The 19,093-nt window shown below is 41.9% G+C and overlaps 1 protein-coding gene across 3 annotated transcripts in view; it reads right to left on the reverse strand.

Annotated features, from left to right (window-relative positions):
* The window catches only part of SNX10 (sorting nexin 10), a 55,269-nt gene that overhangs the window by 33,341 nt on the left and 2,835 nt on the right, over positions 1 to 19,093 (reverse strand). Inside the window, exons 2-4 of one of the 3 annotated variants that reach the window (XM_054020112.1) lie at positions 13,266 to 13,373; positions 8,710 to 8,802; positions 836 to 885 (exon numbers count right to left, since the gene is read on the reverse strand). In XM_054020112.1, the coding sequence (XP_053876087.1) occupies positions 836 to 859 (24 nt within the window). In that variant the 5' untranslated portion in view covers positions 860 to 885; positions 8,710 to 8,802; positions 13,266 to 13,373. The remainder of the gene's footprint in view (positions 1 to 835; positions 886 to 8,709; positions 8,803 to 13,265; positions 13,374 to 19,093) is intronic. The other 2 variants (XM_054020113.1, XM_054020111.1) reach the window with 2 other exon arrangements.

The following is a 19,093-nucleotide window of genomic DNA, read 5'->3' on the forward strand; positions in this document are numbered from 1 at the left end:
AGTACTCCTGTTCAGTATGCAAATAGTTGTTTTAACTGCTTATTTGAAGTGGGGGGTTAAAACTTAATTTTTTATCCTTGAGGTGCCTGGACTTTCACAAATGTATCCCCCTCTTCCTCCACTACCATAGATCCTTTTTCTATCATCAGTTTTCTATTGCTCACCCAGCTCTAATGCAGTGGTCCCCAAATTGTGGGACATGCCCCCTTAGAGGGTCACAGAGGAATGTTCCAGGGGCCATGTGGTGGGGCCCAGGCCAGCCCCCAAAAGGGGTGGGGAGGGAGCACCGCACTTCCATCCCTGCTCCATCCCAGCCTCACTCCTCCCCCAACCCCATTCAGCCCCCAGTCCTGCTCCGCCTCCAGGCCCAGGACAGCCCCTCGGGGGCTGAGAAGGGAGCGCCATGCCCCCAACCCAGCTTTTCCACCAACCTCATACAGCCCCCAGTCCTGCTCTGCCTCTGGCCAAGCTCTGCCTTCAGGCCAGATCCACCCCCTGTCCCACTCCACCCCCAACCCAGCTCTGCCTTCATTCCCTCTCTGCCCCAGACCAGCTCCACCTCTAGCCCCAGCTTCTCCCCCATCCCCAGCTCTACTGCTGAGAAAGCCGTGGCTGTGCAGTAATGGAGGGGGGGACACAGACAGATTCCGCTGATGGTGGGGCGGAGGAGGGGCATGACTGGAAAAGTTTGCACACCACTGCTCTAACGGTTACCCAACAAGTTAGCTTTCCCCTATGATCTCCAAGCTCCGGTCTACAGGGCTTTGTAAAGTAAAATTCTATCAATACTCACCATAAAACTTGGCATTTATTTATTACCGTTAAAGTCACTTACCTGTTTTTCGTGTTTTGGTGTCATCCTCAAAACAGAAGATAAAAATCCACCTGTAAAACAAAATGGGCAGACTAGTTAGCCCTTAACTTACTGTAAAATAGGTCTATGTAATCCTTCTGCCACAAGAGAATGGGCCAGCCCAGGTTCAATATAATATGGTGCCTAGGGTTACAGCTAGGGGATCTCTGGGAGAACAACCAACAAGTGGCTTGAACCCCTACCTAAAACTTTACACTTCAGATGGAAAATGTCAACAAATGGAGTGGAGGAACAGTGCAAGTTTCCTAATGGGCATTTCCCTGGCATGCAGGAGTCCTTTGTGGACATAGAGATGGAGTAGGTGCTGCCTCTGCCTTTCTCCCTGCAGCCTCTGCACAGTCCTGTGTGCCTGGGTTGGGGGAGTGGAGGACACGATACACCCCATCTATCTCCAGCTACAGATGGTCCTTTGAGGAACTACAGCAAAAACTGGAGTCTAAACTGTACCCCTGGAGCGGGGGCCAACCAGAAACTCAAGGAGCTGCAAATGGCTTCCTGACACTCTCCTCTGCTGTGTCCAGCATGATCTGGATTAAGCAGAGTACCCGACTCATTAACTTTCTTTGCACAATAATTTATAAGCATTCATCTGCTCTGAAACAGGAACTGGAAAAGCATTTGCAAAATGTATTGTGATATCTTATTTCGTAACTGCCTACAGCCTTACTTGGTGAATCACATAATATGCTCAGTCCAATTATACCAGAATGTTACCAAGAGCTTGTCCACACTACAGCTGGAACCATGCCAGCAAGAACCATGACATCGGGTTGTTACTATCTGGGTTCCAGCACAGCTTCCCTAAGGAGTGTGGAAAGGGGTCTTTCCCTCCCCACCTGCCCCCCAGCCACAGTATAAAATCACTAGAGAAACATATGAGACAGATGAAATATTAATAAATACTGTGCAAAACAAGTAGTATGAATAGTAATGTAGGACTTTCGTGTGAGAAGCAGGGATTGTAAAACTGTGCTATAAATTACATAATCCATAGGCATTCCTCATGATTCATAAGGTCATACCTATAGGCATAATATGGATCATAAAGAAGCACACCTATATGAATTGAGTGCAGGACTATTTTTGGAATCATATTACATTAGGGAATAAGACAAAGAACATCTGCATTAGGATTCATATAGGGATTTTTTTCATAAATATGTATTAAAACATGCTATAGATAACTAGTCTAGAACATGATTGTAAAGAAAAATCTTCCCATGTTATGAGTGACCTACTAGCATACGTTGGCTTTAGGTGTGGGTAAATTTCATGGAGTCAGAGTTGTATTGTGTTTGTGTGTGGGTTTTTAAAGTTATTTTCTAAAATTAGTGAATGTGTTCAGGATAGATGAATACCCCAGAAAAGCTAGACTAGGTTGTATGCAGTTTATATAGATCCACACACACCCCTATGTGGAAGTGGTGCCCATGTCCAAAATTAAGTTATCATGCATATGGCTCTACAATGTTGCATGCACCTCTGACCATTTCACCTACATTCTACCGACTAACCTAGTCTCTTCCAGGAATACATTGTGAATCTCTGAACAGCTTCAAAACAACTTTTTCTCTCCAGATCTACCTGAGAGAGTGCTATTTCTCCCTCAGGATTACCAAGGGCCCAGAATGGACAATATTTATCTGTGCACAAGTGAAAGGTTTAAGGTTCAATTTCACATCCTTAAAGAGCAAAAACAGGAGCTTATACCATTAAAAAGGGTAGACTACCATGCCATTGGTAGCTTCCCAATGATATGGGCAGCACTTGCTTCTCACTCTGGAATCTCCTGAGCTATCAGACTTTCCAGTCATTGCACGTTCTATTTAGAAAATATACTCCTAGTAATTTTTAGAGGAGTCTTACGTGTTTATGAAATTGAACCTCATACATATGGAAACTGGAACCAAAATAGCTACATTGTACCTAATTCACACCTCTAATTATTTAGGTGCAAGTCTGTGTGTGGACACTCTTAGGTCCCGATCCTACTTACACACATACTTAACTTTACTACAATGAGTAGTTCCATTGATTTCAATGCAACTACTCATAGTAGCAAATTTAAGTATATATGCAAGTCATTTTGGGGTCAGAGCCTTATTTTGGAATAAGAGTGTCCAGACTCAAGCCTTCACTGAAATAACTAAAAAGTGAATTGCAACAAATGTAGTTATTTCAGTTCCAGTTTCCATGTAAATAAGGCCTTAGTTTTATTTTCCCTGCCCCTGAAAGTCCCCTACTGTTGAATTCACAGCAGAGAGATACAAAAATGTATTCCCAATATATTTTAAAAATTGCTACAACATTTCAAAAATACTTTTTCTGCAACATATAGCATATACGTAGTATATGATGGTATTGTTTGGCATAAAAGGTTTTATTAACATACCTGTGGGAGGAAATGATTAGCATATTGTGTTTTGCCACTCTGAAGGAGAAAGCTGTCCCTCAAAGCAGATATAAGATAACATGTCCAAACCAGTTTGGAAGAAAAATTATTTTATTACATCATTAAGATGAGGTGACCCGTTGTTTACGATGAGAACTAAGGCTGGTCAAAATTTTTCCAAAAATAAGGGTGGCAGTGGGGAATTTTGTGAAAGTGTTTACTATATATTTCCCCCTGGTTTTCAAGCTGCTCTATTTGTGAAGTCAGTAGGTTCTATTCTATAGGTCCTTAAACCACCTGTGATGATGTATGATTGAAATATAACCATTTGTCCCATTAACACTGCCACTGTTAGACAAGTTTCAGAGTAGCAGCCGTGTTAGTCTGTATCCGCAAAAAGAACAGGAGTACTTGTGGCACCTTAGAGACTAACAAATTTATTAGAGCATAAGCTTTCGTGGACTACAGCCCACTTCTTCAGATGCACTGTTAGACAAGCGCAACAAAACTTGTACAAAGTATATCATGTAAGGAGTCAATGGAAAAGTTATGATTCACTAAAGATTATTATCTTCTTTAAATCCATGTATCATCACTTTATCTGAAGTTATCAATATTGGCAATAGATCTGTATCCCAAATGTGTTTGTTCCTGGGCTAATACCCACCCAGTAAAATCTACATTGAAGCCAGATAGCTTTGTCTTGATGGCCCATCAAAGGCAATTAACTCTCACAATGGGCCATTGAAGAAACTTATTCTGCCCAGATGGCTCTTCCTGCAGATTCCAAATGGCCAATGGCAAGCCATGTAAGGGCATGTGACATGATCAGGTGACCCTGGACTCCATCTTGTGCCACTATCTTTCCACAAACTAGGCTATAAGCTTTGTTTGAGATAGTAAGATTCCATCCACATGGCAGAGGATACAAAAGACCCTTGGAACATCTCCATGTTACCTCTTTCCTGTTCTAATACTCTGGACTTTGGACATACAACTAAAAAGAGCACTCTGACTATGGACTGAAGACCTTCCAATCTTTTGGAAGTTACCAGAGACTTTTCAAGCCAACAGTCCGTAACATCACTGCTATAACCTAATCCAAAGGAATGATGTATCTATATCTATCTATACACACGCATTCTTTTCTCTTAAACCTTTAGATTTTAAGAAAGGACTGGAAGCAGCGTGATTATTGGGTAAGATCTGAGTTATATATTGACTTGGCTACGTGGCTGAGCTCTTGAGATCAGAAGAACCCTTTGTTTGATTAAATTGGTTTTCAATAACCACTCATCAAAGTCTAGTGTCTGGGGGGTGAAATAAGTGCTGGAATGCCTAAGGAGACTGCATTTTTGAATTCTTGTTAACCAGCATGTTGAGACATAAGTTTACTTTTGTTACTGGCTTTGTATATCTAATGGTAGAGTAACCACCAGTTTGGGGGTGAGTCTGCCTTATTTCTCAGTTTGTCCTGAATCTGGTATTCTCCGCTGGTACCCACTGAGGCAAGGTGACACCACCCTCATCACCACAGCATCTGAACAACTTTTAATTGTGCATTAAACAACAGGATTAACATCTGTGATTCATTTTCTCTCTCATCCTCTCCTCATGGGGGAAGCTGTGTGCACAATGTAGAGTTTTGGTAATTTTGATTAGGTTTTTATATACGTTAGTGAAGGCAAGGATGAGGAAGTGCGCCTTGCACATGGAGCGGAAGATAGTAAGGTTTACATTGGGCTAATAAAAACACCCCCCCGAGCGCAGTGAGTGCAGCGCTGTAAAGTGCCAGTGTAATCAGCGCCTGCAGCTATTCCCCTCGGAGAGGTGGAGTACTTGCAGCACTGCGAGAGAGCTCTCGCAGCGCTGGCGGCGCGACTACACTCGCACTTCACAGCGCTATCCGCGAGTGTAGCCAAGGCCAAAGTGTTTTCTGGCCTGCAGGGAGGAAACCAACTGATTTAAATACAAAAATGTGTTCCTTCCCTGTTTTGGTATCAGCCTGAATACCTTTTATTTACTTAGATTTAGATATAGATCTATTACATAGAAGTACCTACCCCTTGCTCTAGGTCAGTGGTTCTCAAACATTTGTACTGCTGACCCCTTTCACAGTAGCAAACCTCTGAGTGCAACACCCCCCCCTTATAAATTAAAAACACTTTAAAATATATTTAACACCATTATAAATGCTGGAGGCAAAGCGGGGTTTGGGGTGGAGGCTGACAGTAGCGGTTTTCAAAGTTATGGCTGTCGGGACCTATGTGGAGGAGATTTCTGAGGGCAGGTGAATCTCAATGAGTTCCAATGACAGGAAGCTGATGCCCAACAAATCCAGGCTAGAGAGAAAGGGCATGGAAAGGGTGTAAGTTTGGTTTAATTATTGTAATACTATTATAAATATACCATCATAACAACGTAAGTAAGGTTTTATGTTTATTTCCACTATAATGTATCTTTATTAAATAAAAGTTTATTTGAATATCTCTGAATTGTTAATTTTGTGAGCATTCATGGCCTGCCATACAATTTCCATACCAATACCCAAATTGTGGCCCTTGGGCCAAAAAGTTTGCCCACCCATGTGTTAGGTCCTGCCAAACAGAGAAGGCCCATCAACACCAAATAAACTACTGTGGAACATCAGAGAACAAAAGACTGTTGATTGCGCTCTCCCTCTCTGCCGCGCCCCCTATGAAAAGGAGGCATGCAAGTGAATTCCTCCCATCAGCTAAGTTTGCAACTTAGAGCAGAAGGCGGAAAAGAAATAAAAAGCCCTAACAAGGAGGAACAGTCTCTCTATGCTGCTTGGACTCTGGAGAGCAAGGTTTTCTAGGTATAAACAAGAGATCCCCAGTGTTAAGTCTGGGTTAGCCCTAAGGAACATATAGAGCTTGTTTATTATAGAAGCTTCTATTACCTTTTGAAACTTAAAACTAAGTCATTTGTATGTATGCGTTCCTGCTTTAACCTTGTAAATAACTCGCTTCCTTTCCTAGTTAATAAATCTCCAGATAGTTGAAGAGTTTACACTTGATGATTGGCTGGTGAAATCTAAGTACAGAACTCTCAACCAATTTGACAGTTTATACCCTGCTTCTGAACAGTTTCCCCTGAGATTAATACACTCTTGAGCCACTACAGGACAGGCTGACAATTTCCCTACACTCACAAACATAACTAATAGCCAAAAACTTAAAGCAATACTATATAGGCACAAAAAATTGCCAGTGTGCGAGTTCAGAGCTGGCCTGAGCACTAAGCAAATAAATATGATCAAAAGAACCAATGGTTTTCTGCCCCAGCATCCTATTCAAGCTCTGCAACTCACTCAAGGATTGGCGGTCTCTAAATCACTGGCAGCAGAATATGGAATAAAGGAGAGAGCAATCCCTCACCTCTCCCAACATCTTAGGATGTATTTATATTAGATTATATGGCAATGCTATGATCAGCCTTTTGTTATTTGGTGACATCTGCTGGTGCTTTTGTGTGTTCTGATATTATTCACAAGCCTCTAGTCCATTCTACAAATCCTTGTTATGCTTCCCACAAACAAGAAACACTGATCCTCTGCTCAATATCTATCCATCCATCTTTGGATCTCTCTAAAGGAGCCAACCTAACAACCAACTTCAGTTGTTGCTAGGGAAGAGTAATTTTGTTTTCAGACCTGGGTAACAGTTGACCATTCACTACCAAAATCTACCACAAACAACCAAAGTCCACACAAGCGTTTTCTGATCATTATTTCGTGGAATTTTCCTTCAAGCTGCAGGCCATTTCAGGCATTCTTGTTGGGGGCTGGGGGGGGGGGGGGGGGGGGGGGGGGGAAAGCTAATCGTCTTAGGTGACGTGAGTTGATTGTCTCTCTTCACGTCACTGTAGCCATCACCACTAGTTTCAGCAGAGGCAAAGGGTGTGGTGCTGGGACTGCCCTCCCACCCCTAGAGTAGTCCTTCCAGTAGAACAGGGTTTGCAGCACAATGAAGAGAAGAGGTAGGGAAAAAAGGCTTGGCACTGCCCAAAGCAGGACTAGTTCTGTTTATTAAAGAGCTTTGGTTTCCAATGTTACCAGTCTGGCATCTCTTATGGATACTAGATATTTAGGCTAGGCAGGATTTGATATAAATCAATAGATGTCAGTAAACGTGGATTTCAGTTGACACAATGAAATCAACAAAAAAATATCCATTGGTAACAAGCAAGTTCAGCCTCACCCCCTCCCCCCACCATGTGCCTTCAGGGATTGGTGGTCACCGGCCCTGTGGCAGTGCAGAGAGCCCTCCGCAATCCTGCTGTCCTGGGGGTGAGTGAGTGGAGCTGTGCGGAGCTGCAGAGGGCTCCCTGTGCTGCAACAAAGCTGGCAATACTCAAACCAGCAGATACAAAGAAGGCTGTGGTCCTGGTGGGGCAGAGCAGAGACCCCCATGACAGCAGGGCTGCAGAAAGCTCCCTGCAGCGACACAGGATCCCTGCAGGCATAAGGTGCAGGGCAAGCAGAGGATGCTCTTGCCAGGGCAGAGACTTCTGGCCAGCAGTGCAAGGAGGAGCCCCCGGGGGGAGGCCACTCTGAGGCTGAAGGGCTCAGTCCCTGGGTAGGAGTCATTCATCAGCCAGGTGGCCTTCCCTAGCTGGCAGCTTGTCCTCCACCTCCTGGTCCTGGCTAGGTCCTGTCCTTCCAGGACTGCAGCCTTCCCTACACCTTACACCTGCAGGGATCCAGTGTCACTAGCCTCTCTATATTTAACATAAAATTCACACACACAAGAACTACACTGCATTAACCAGCAACTTCTCACATCACAATAAGCTCTCTTGTTTCAATTTCTCTGATGTTTCATTCACGTGTGCTTCCATTACTCCACATGCAGACTTCGCTAGAAAATTTTGAATAAATTCAGCTCTGGTGTAAGCTATTGACTTCAACCAGTGTTATACCAGCAATGAATAGGACCCTCTGACTGTATTAATAAGTAGGGTTGCTAGTTTCCTTTTGGCTATAGCCTATGACACTCAAGTGGGATTGTGAAAATACTCACTTCGAGCTGTCAGCGGAAGTCCAGCTGTTCTTTCGTAGATTATAAAATCAGAAGGGATCACTACAGTCATCTAGTCTGACCTCCTGCCTAACATAGACCATAGAATTTCCCTGGATTAATTCCAGTTTGAACTACAGCATATCTTTTAGAAAAAACATACAATCTTGATTTTAAAATTTATAGTGATGGAAAATCCAACACAACCCCTGAGTTGTTCCAATGGTTAATTATTCCTCACTTAAAATTGTGCCTTATTTCTACTCTGAACTTGTCTAGCTTCAACTCTCAGCCACTGGATCTTGTTATAGCTTTGTCTGCTAGACTGAAGAGCCCTCTAGTATCAAATTTTCTGTTCCATATGTAGGTACTTATTAACTATGATCAAATCACCTCTTTACCTTGTTACGGTAAACCGATTGAGCTCCTTGAAACTTTCGCTGTAAGGCATGTTTTCCAATCCTTGGATCATTCCCTTGGCCTTAGAGGATCAGCTGTGGTAGATGCAGATGGACCCCATCACTCATACGTTAACAGACACAAGACTACTTACATAAAACATACAATAAGTTACTTCCTGCAACAAGGAAACAACTTAGTATTAAAAATTTTAACAGACAGCCATATAGGGGCATTTGTGCCTAAGTCTGAATCATTCTTCCCACAGACAAAGGATTTTGTCCAGTACTGTAGGCCATGGACATGTTCTTTTGTTTGTCCAAACAGAATCTCTGCTTCTCTCTCATACCCCAGTTTGGCATTCACAGCATCAACTTGTCCTTCTCTTGCTGCCAAACTGCAGTGGAGCAGTTGTGACTGGAGCACTGCCCCCATTGAAAATATAAGGAAATAATCAAAGGAAAATAAATGTATCCTCATCTTAATTCTATGCAGTATTCAGATGTTAATTTAACCAAATTAAAGATCCATGAGGACCAGCTGTCCTTGTGCCTCAAGTTGCCAATGCACATTCCAGTCATTGACTTCCACACCAGCAGCACTTCATTGATGTGGCTATTAAAAGGAAACAAGGACAGTTTCAAATGAAACTGGGCACTTTTCCATAAGGGACTCCAAATTATCAGCAGGATTTCGGCAGCCACAACCAGTGCTTAATTTGTGCCAGGGCTCAGCTCTGGCACCTCTAGGTTTGCTGCATTGGTTATGAATGAAAAAAAACTGCTTGAGCCCCGGCACCTCTTTCATTACAATTTAAGCACTGGCTACAAGCCAGAAGTGAAGGACAATTTCAAAAACAGCCCTTTGATAAAGCGTGCTAAAGCAAGTTACAGAGTTCCTCCTGAGATTTGGACTCTGAGCAGCCACTGTCAAGATGCCTCGGTGAAACTGGTCACATTCATGCAGGACTTCAGATCAATGGCTGATGAAATGCTCATCTTATAGAAAAACTTCTCTAACGTTATGATGCCTATTTCCAATCAAGCATGCTCACCATTCTATCACATGGCAAGAACTGTTCTATCAGGAAAATGAATTGAAATCACCTAAAAAAACATTTATCTAGGAGAGTGTCATGCATTACACAGGAACCTGGGAATCAAAGAGCCATTTAATTAATCAAACTTGATCATCATCAGCCCTCCCCCAAAAAATAATTATATATGCACCAGACATGTGGCAGTGACAGCCAGGTGATATTACATGATGCTGTAAATGAAATTGGGATTTATTAAGCAAGTCTGACTGTGTCACCTGCACTCTGTCTAATAATCCCTCTCTGGCTGCAGAATGACTTGCATTCCAAACCTCTGAGAAGCTTCAAGATGGCCATAATTTAAAAAACAAGATATTCATACACAGCCTACAATGTATTTTCTTTTTCTCCCGTCTTCCCATTGTAGAGTCCTCAGATAGCAGACATAAGCTCTATCAAGGAAGCTCATATACTTTCTGCTGTTTCATCTGGTTTCTTACCCATAATGTCAGTCTAATCTTGGTTAGAGAACACTCAAAAGGCCAGAGCAATGCCAATTATTAGCCAACTATTGGAGATGATAGGCATGGGTGATGGGACTGATTTTGTGATACGTGTCAGTTTTCATCATGACAACCGGTTATTAATTGGGGAAGGATGTGAGTTTGTTGCAGTCATTCTGGAAGCATTCACAATTCTTCTTCTATAGGTCCAGCTCTCCAACAGTGCTCCATGCAAAATGTGCTAGAGAGATGGATTGTCACATGATGCGGGCTCTGCTATTTGTTTGCAACAGCCAATTTGCATTAAAAAGCCAAAACTACATTAAATAAATTTTCTAAAGTTACTTTTCTGTGTAATGACAGCTTTCAGAGTAGTAGCCGTGTTAGTCTGTATCCGCAAAAAGAAGAACAGGAGTACTTGTGGCACCTTAGAGACTAACAAATTTATTAAAGCATAAGCTTTCGTGGACTACATCCGAAGAAGTGGGCTGTAGTCCACGAAAGCTTATGCTCTAATAAATTTGTTAGTCTCTAAGGTGCCACAAGTACTCCTGTTCTTCTTTTTTCTGTGTAAGCAATTGCTGTAGTGGTCACAGGGGTATTAGACAATTGTTAATGAGAGGAGAGGTGATCTGCACAATTATGAACAGAAGGGCTGGTAGCTCACAAGACGATTTCTCTGTTAGTATGTATTCTTGCTTTAGGAAAGTGTTTGATTCCCTTTTCTGTACTCTGAGAGAAAATGCTGTTTTTATTTTATCTTACAGCACCTATTGCTTCAGTATCTGAGCATCTTCCACATAAAATCAAAAGTTTAGTGTAGGGAGTCAAATGTGTGTTGATTCTTTATATTCAGATACAAAATATGATACTACAGGTTAAAAAATTACAAATACATAGATACACATGTGCATATATACATTTCTAAATACAAATATACATAAATATTTATATATGTATTTAGATCAGGTGCTCAAATACTATTGGTGATGGGCAGCAGTATCAGACTCCAAGACAGACATTTTTGTATGATGCAGTTACAAACAACTAAACTGAAGCTTTGTCACTTATACAAGCTACAGTCGGTAACAGAGGCCGCAGCAAGGATCCCAGGCAGATAAATAGAGACTGAGGCCTGGATCCTCGAAGGTATTTAGGAGCCTAGCTCCCAATGAAATCGTTGGAAGTCAGTTAGTTATACAAATACATTAGGGGATGTGAGCCTGACCTATCAGACTCCCGGAGCCTTGGCCAAAATCCTTGGTTAGAAGGAAGAACTTGAACCTATGTCAGAAACAATATAGGCATGTTTAAGGAGTTAAACATTTTATAAATGAAATGTAAGTCTATTCTGAAAAGTATTACTTGCTCTAAAGTATGTGTCTGGCATAACAACCTTGTAATTATGAGAAGGGTTTAATGCTAATTGAGTAGAGCAGAAGCTAATGAACACAGTGCATGCTTACTGCAACACTACTTTTTCAAATAGACTCATGCATGCAAAAGCTGTCACCATCTGATCCTTCCCCTCCAGACTTGCTCCTTTTAATGTTCTGAACCTTTTGCATACTTGTGATCTGAAGTTCCAGCTAGGGCCTAGCTCCAATCATTTCTTAAACTTCATCTTATTTTTTTCTGTATTTAAGATTTCTGCTACTTTGAATTGCCTTTCCAAAGAGTTACATAATCTTTCATCTTGGGTTTGGTTTACTTTTTTTTTTTTTTTTTTTTTTTTTTTTTAAACTGTTGCAGCCTTCCTTGTTCTGTTTTGCATGGCACGTCAAAACTGGTATCTTTGAGAAGCAGGGTCTGGTCACCTGCAGGAGGTGTGCTACGGTCTAGTCTGTTTCCTGAGACCAGCAAAGTAAAATGAAAAGGAGAAGCCTGCTCTGAAGTACAGAACTAGAACTGCCAGCCCAATATCAGTAGTCTGAGGAAAGGTCTGTAAAGGCAGACAGGGCACATATATTGTAAAGTAAAATAACCATAATAAATGCAAAGGTTCTCATCTTTTGAATGACAGCACCTACTACACTTCCCTGAGACTGACCAGGCTCAAACAGCTTCCTCAATTGCACCACAAAGTAGGAGGAAAGATATGAAAAAGAGTTTAGCAAGTGGAGTCAGCTCTCTGTGCATCTTGATCTGGTCTACTTCAAGTCGTTGTGCTTCTAGGATAAATTTAATTTACCAATTCTCATGTTTTGAGGCCAGAAGGAACCATTATAATGATCTACTCTGAGCTCCTTTAGAACACAGACCTTAGAATAATACCCCGCTAAAAGAACAATGAAGATATAGTGCAACAGATCCTGGCATGGGTTAGTAACGCATGTACATACCAGGGTTCTGGGCAGGCTTATATGGTACATGCTGCTGCATCTTCACTGCTATTTTTAATTGAACTAGCTAGATTAAAACTACTGTGGGTATACCTGCCTGAGCGGCAGTCACACTGCCCTGTGACTCCTAGGAGATATTAGTTAAATAATAAGAGGTAGATAAAAGGCTAGCTGAGAATAGCTTATAATTTTAAAAAAAGAAGAAGAAGAAAGAAGTGAAGACTTGGCCAATCATCACTTTGACCACTTTACTGGTACGTACCAATTCTTTCCTACACCCTTCATCAGTCTGTCATTTTAGACTGAATGCTCGCTGAGCTGGACTTTGCCTTCCTATATTTGTTAGCACAGCACCTAGCACACTTTTAGGCACCTCTGAATATAAATAATAAAGTACAGCATCCAAAACATGAGACAAGTAGCTTCCCTGCAAACTGGGGGCACATCTCATACCTGCATTGTTCCAGAGTTCCCAAGTTTATGCCTGTGTGTTTAGGAGAGGTAGCAAATTGGGCCTTGTCTACACAAGAAACTTTCACTAGTTTAAATCAGTTTTTTAAATGATTTAAACAGGTGCAAACCCCTGTGTGAACATTTCAGTTTAAGAGTGGCTTATTTTACTTTATTTTAAGCATCAACTTTAAGCTAAGTCCAAATTAGTAACTCTTAAACAGCACCTGTTCCAGCCAGCGGTACATCCTCAGTGGGTGGCACTGGTCAGCTTTGTCCTCTGCCCGAAGCCACTACAGGGAAGGGAGACCAAGGCAGGCTAGACCCATTCCTGTCTGAAGGAGGCAAGAAAGTACAAGGAGCTGTGCAAGATAACACACTGCAGCCAAGGTGAAAGCACTTCAGGTCACCCTGGGTGGAAAAAGGAGGAGGTTTGGGACTGGTTACCTGCCCTAGAGGCTACGGGGTGCTGACATCTGACCTTTGGTCATTGCCTATCCACCATAAATTGGGACCCACCCAAATTTCCATTCCTAGCTACAACACTAGTGTGGACAAGGCTAGAGCATTTAGCCTTGCTGAAAGCAAGTTCAGTCACAATGGCAGCTGCGAACACTTGCGCACTGTTGCAAATTCTTGTGAGTGGGGAATGTCACAGGCACGTTAGACATGTTGGCACTGCCAAAATGCTCTATTATTAACAAGGCTTATGACTACGTATGTTACTTAGCTATTGCCCTTTCCCCTGTGAAGTACTGTCTTCCATTCAGCTTTTGAATTTACCCTTTAATGCTGGATTTTTAGAACCTCTTTCTCCCCTGGTCGGAGGAAAACATCTTGGGTGAAATAAAAATTCCCATTCCCAGAATGTGACCAAGATCTCATTACAGGAGATTCCAAAATTATGACTAATCCAAAACTTACATTCCTACTACACAAGTGATTAAAAATGACACGTTTATTAATAGACATCCAATTCTATTATAATGATTGTTATTGTGTGTACACAAAGAATTGGCAAGGAGTTAGGACCCTGAGGGAAAGAAGCAGCAGGAAACTGGAGTTAAGATTCCAATAACCTGTTGGCTGCACATACACGGAAAGGTCACAGTGTTTCTCCCGGAAATGAATCGCTGTTCACATTCCAGTAAAGCGGATGCTTTGTTATAAAAAAATATAGTGTTTCTCTTCCATCTGTCCACTCTGGTGGGGGGGGGGGGGGAGAAGGGGAAGTATTTTCTTAAGCCAGAAAACCCCCAAAATACTAAAGGACAGACACTTCAAGACACATGGTACAAGACAACAGCAAGGAAAAATCATCATCATGCTCACAAGACATGTTTTCATTTCACACTCAAAATTCCCCAAGACATCTTATGGAAGATCTCCATAACATAACCCTTATGTTTCAATTTATTTGTTCTTAGACAACAGAAGGACATCAGCACACATCCTCTAGACCGCTCTGTGGCATTGTATGCCACTGAATACAAATAAATCCTGCCTCTAAGATGATGGAGGAGCAAACAGAAACTCATTTGAAATGGCTTTCAGACCAAGACTATAGGGTGGTTATGAGCCCTCTCCTGCAAAGTTCAATCCTCTTGCTCTTATTATTCAGTATCTAGTTGTTGAAGCTACTGAGAGCGCGGTGCCAGCAAGATGCAGACAGTACCCTACAATACACCTCTTTTACCGCAAATGTAAACAGCACAGTAACAGGGTGGTCTGTCCACTTTATGAGCAGTGGAGCCTGGGGGCCACCCAACACCTGTTCCATGATGTGCCCTCTTTATGAAAACCGGTGTTCTAGGAATCAGCAGCCAAGCTGGGAATGGGGCCAGATGTTAATCAGGTGCCCCCTGACATGCTAAAACCCAGTTCTGAGCTGGGGAAGGGAAACAGAAGCATAGGGTTAGGGCCGTGGAAAGGGCTCCTGGATGGGAACCAGAATCTGCATGTTGGTGGGCTGAGGATATCTGCCATAAGTAAGCCCCTTTGTTTTCAGTTTAAACCAATTTTTACAGAAAAATTCCCGGGTTCACAAAAAGTATTATTCATTTTTTTCTTATTTTCACCCTACTTTTGTATCATTAAAATATATAAAAAATAACTTGTTTTATTAGGAAAATACAATACCTTGCATGAGATTACGATAATACATTAGTCTTTGTCTATATGCAAAGCTGCCTGTTGAAGTAAGGCTATGTATTAGTTTAGAAGATACACACTATAAACAAACAGGCAGGCACACAAGCTCTGAAGTGTGTGTGCTTCTGAACGTACTGATGAATTTCACGCCCACCACGTACACATTTCAAGCTGTTCACAGATAACAGTTTAAAGATTTGACACACTAAAATGAACAAAAATCTCTATCAGAATATGTTTCAGAACATAAGGAAATATTCAAAAGCTTTAAAAAAAACAAAAACAGGAGAAAAGAATGAAGTTGAGTATATGTGCTGCAAATGGTGTGGCCCAAGTATTAAATGTAAATATTTATGGGCTAATAGTTCTAAGTATACAACAGCAAATGGTTTATTCAAATGAAAAGTTTTATTTGGGGATTAGAGATGTTTTGTTTTCTTAAACTCAGAGGTGGCATTGTGTTTTGAGTTCTGTTTTAGTTCTGAAGCAAATCACATTGATGAACGGAATTCAAAGCTACTGAATACTTTTTCCCCGTCTTTCCATCCACCAAAATAAACCCTGATATTTACCCAGAAAAATTAATAGTTTTTGCCATGATTTTCACCTGTTTTTATTGTTGTGGTAATGAACACTGATAAATTCCCGGGAAAAATTAAATAGAAGAAAAACTGAAAATGAAGGGCCCTAGCCATAAGCTACAGCACAGCCGCACACCAAAGGAGAAATAGATTGTGAGTCTAGAGACCAAGGGAAGCTCCTTGGAGCAGGATCAGAACTCAGATGCTGGTGGGATGAGGAAGCCTGACTGAATCACAGCCCAGCTGAGGAGCTCCTAAACCAGGGGTCGGCAACCTTTCAGAAGTAGTGTGCTGAGTCTTCATTTATTCACTCTGATGTAAGGTTTCGCGTGCCAGTCATACATTTTAATGTTTTTAGAAGGGCTTTTTCTATAAGTCTATAATATATAACTAAACTATTGTTGTATGTAAAATAAATAAGGTTTTTAAAATGTTTAAGAAGCTTTGTTTAAAATTAAAATAAAATGCAGAGCCCCCCGGACCAGTGGCCAGGACCCAGGCAGAATGAGTGCCACTGAAATTCAGCTCCCATGCCGCTTTTGGCACACATGCCGTAGGTTGCCTATCCCTGTTCTAAACCAAGTGGAAGCAGTTTGAGAGTCTAAAGACCAGGGCACAAGAAAACTGTGGGAAAGACTCCCCAGAGACGTCAGGGGCTGGAGCATGACAGTCAGGGTGCCTGTACTGCCTTACCATGCCCTAAGGGGATGCGCTCTGGGACTGAACCCTGCTACAAGGACGTCTCCCAGTTATCTTAATGTCAGGAAGAAATCAGAACCTGGATGAAGAGCAGCTGGCTAACGCTGAACTCAGGTAAGAGTCAGGCAATGCTGGTAAGAAGAGGAGAAGGCTTCAAAGAACTTGCCTCTTCTGTAACACCCCTCACTGATGAGGGCTTGATCTGTCCTTGGATTCTCCAACTGGTTTTCAGGGTTTGGGATCTTTTTGCAATTCTCAGGGCCAATGGGTGCCACAAAAGCCATGGGGGTAAACAATGTCTTCTTCCAACTGTAAATGGACAGAAGATTGTGTCCCATCCCATTGGACATAGGCTGCTCATAGAGATCCATGAATTCATTACCTTTTGGCTTGATTACTTCCATCTCATATCTAAGATAGAAGCTCCAGCTCATATAAAAAGCAGCAGCCAGTTTCCTTAGCATCACAAGTCACTGTTAATAAGTCAGTGCAATGATGTTCCACTCTCTGCAATGACTTCCCATTGAATACAGAATTTGGTTCAAGATTAGGGTGACCAGACAGGAAGTGTGAAAAATCATGATAGGGAGGTGGGGAGGGTAATAGGAGCCTATATAAGAAAAAGACCCAAAAATCATGACTGTCCCTATAAGATCGGGACATCTGGTCACCCTATTCAAGATCCTGTCTTGGTGTTCAGAGCCCTCCATTAGGGCTGTTCATAGCTGACCAAGCGACCTCCTCTCTTTCTCTCTCCACACTATATTTCAATGGAACATTCATCCTGTTGACCAACAGAGGAAGGTTTTCATAAGAGATATGCACCTAATTATAGATCTAACTCAGTGATAGGAGTGGCCACAAGCCTACCTACTTCCAAAAACTAAATGCAAAACTCATTTCCTTGACGTAACTCTGCTTCAATAAATTCTTCACCCACACAAACAAATACATGTTTCAAAACCATATACATTAACCAAGCTATTTTTACAGGCTGGGAAAAGAGAGGGAGAGAGATTAATTGTTTCTGTTTTTAAACAGTGGGCAAAATTTAGATATTATATTGACTGGATGGACAATATAAACTACCTAGACAGACAGATTTGGGGCTAAATTCTTACACATAGCTCCTTTGGCTTCTTTAGGGCCTTCTGAGTGAATGAGTAAGATGAGCAGGATTTAACACTCAAGATCAAGACTTATTTTTGACTGGAGCCAGGAATTCCTGGAGGATATAGCTACAGTTTTCTCTAGGCGCAGATCATCAAAGGAATTTAGGCTCCTAACTTCCACTGGTTTCAATGGAAGTCAGGAGCCTAAATACCTTTTAGGATCTGGGCCCAAGTACTTTTAGTATCAGAAAAAATAAGCTAAAGAGTTATTTTCCTGTGATTAAATAGGTTTTAGCAGAATATTTAACTAGGAAAAAGATCACCTGATCTTAAATTATCCAAATGGAGCACCTTTCCTTGATTCCAAAACCAAGAGCCTGTACATGCTACAGATCACATATGTGGTGGAAGTGATATCAATAGGATATATTGCAGAGCCATGACACATTGAATTAGTCACCTGCCCTCTGCCAACGTCTCCATTTGGGCCAGGATTACTTAAAACATTCCACACCTCTGAGCAACTTCTAACAAGTTGTGTTTTGTTTTTTAAAATCAACCAGCTAGAGAAATGTTTCCTTCTTTTCCCCCAAATGTCAAGAAATTACAAAGAGATATGATAAACATGTAAGAGTTTGTGGTGTCCCACACTAAGGTAATCAGGGATAGAATTAAGAGGTGTTTCATTAAAAGAAGTTAGAAAAAGGAGCCGGTACTTCTTGATAACAGCATATACCTCCAGGGCAACAGCCCCACAACTGATCTACCAATACCAAACTGGTTAACTAAAGACCACTAGCAATCATGATGGCAAGGTTCCAGATAGCAACAGCCACATACATCTCCATGCTGAAGGGAGCTCTCATGTAGGTGTTCCACTACTACAGCTCTGGGGTGAGCTCTGCACAGATTTCTAGTAAAGCGAGCTCTCTCATCCTGAAGTACTGCTACCACTGCTGATCTTCCCAGGTCTGCAGCACTATCCTGTTCCACCAGTAAGTGCTGGTCACCTGAGTCCAGAAGTGGCAGCTCACTGAGAGAAGCCAATCCTGAAAAAGTTCGTAGAGAGGTCACTGCTCAATTTCAGCCTCCTCCTGTGCTCATATTGCTACAGCACCACCATGGCGGTCTTTCAAGTTACCCAAAGCACGACTGCCAATACATGTGCATCTGCCAGCTTATATTAACTACCATCAGGATCACAGCACTCAGTCATGTCTCCCCCATGCAGCCTGATAGCAGTTTGACAATGGCGCTGGCTTGCAAAAGCCAGATGAATGATGGGATAAAAGGAGAGGAATCATGGGAATTTTTTCATTTGACCTCAAGTCCCAGAATTCCAGTGGTTTCTAGTAGGTATCCTACTATGTGCCACAAGAAAAATCCCCAAATGCATAGAGCCTAGTGGCAGAACATTGCACCATGGGATTTCTGTCCTGAATGCTGTCCACATATTTCAGTAAAACAGCACCTTGTGGACAAGATGATTCAAAAGGGAAGCAGCTTCAATTG

This window comes from Malaclemys terrapin, chromosome 2 (assembly GCF_027887155.1).
Source record: "Malaclemys terrapin pileata isolate rMalTer1 chromosome 2, rMalTer1.hap1, whole genome shotgun sequence".
In the NCBI taxonomy this organism is placed as follows: Eukaryota; Metazoa; Chordata; order Testudines; family Emydidae; genus Malaclemys; species Malaclemys terrapin.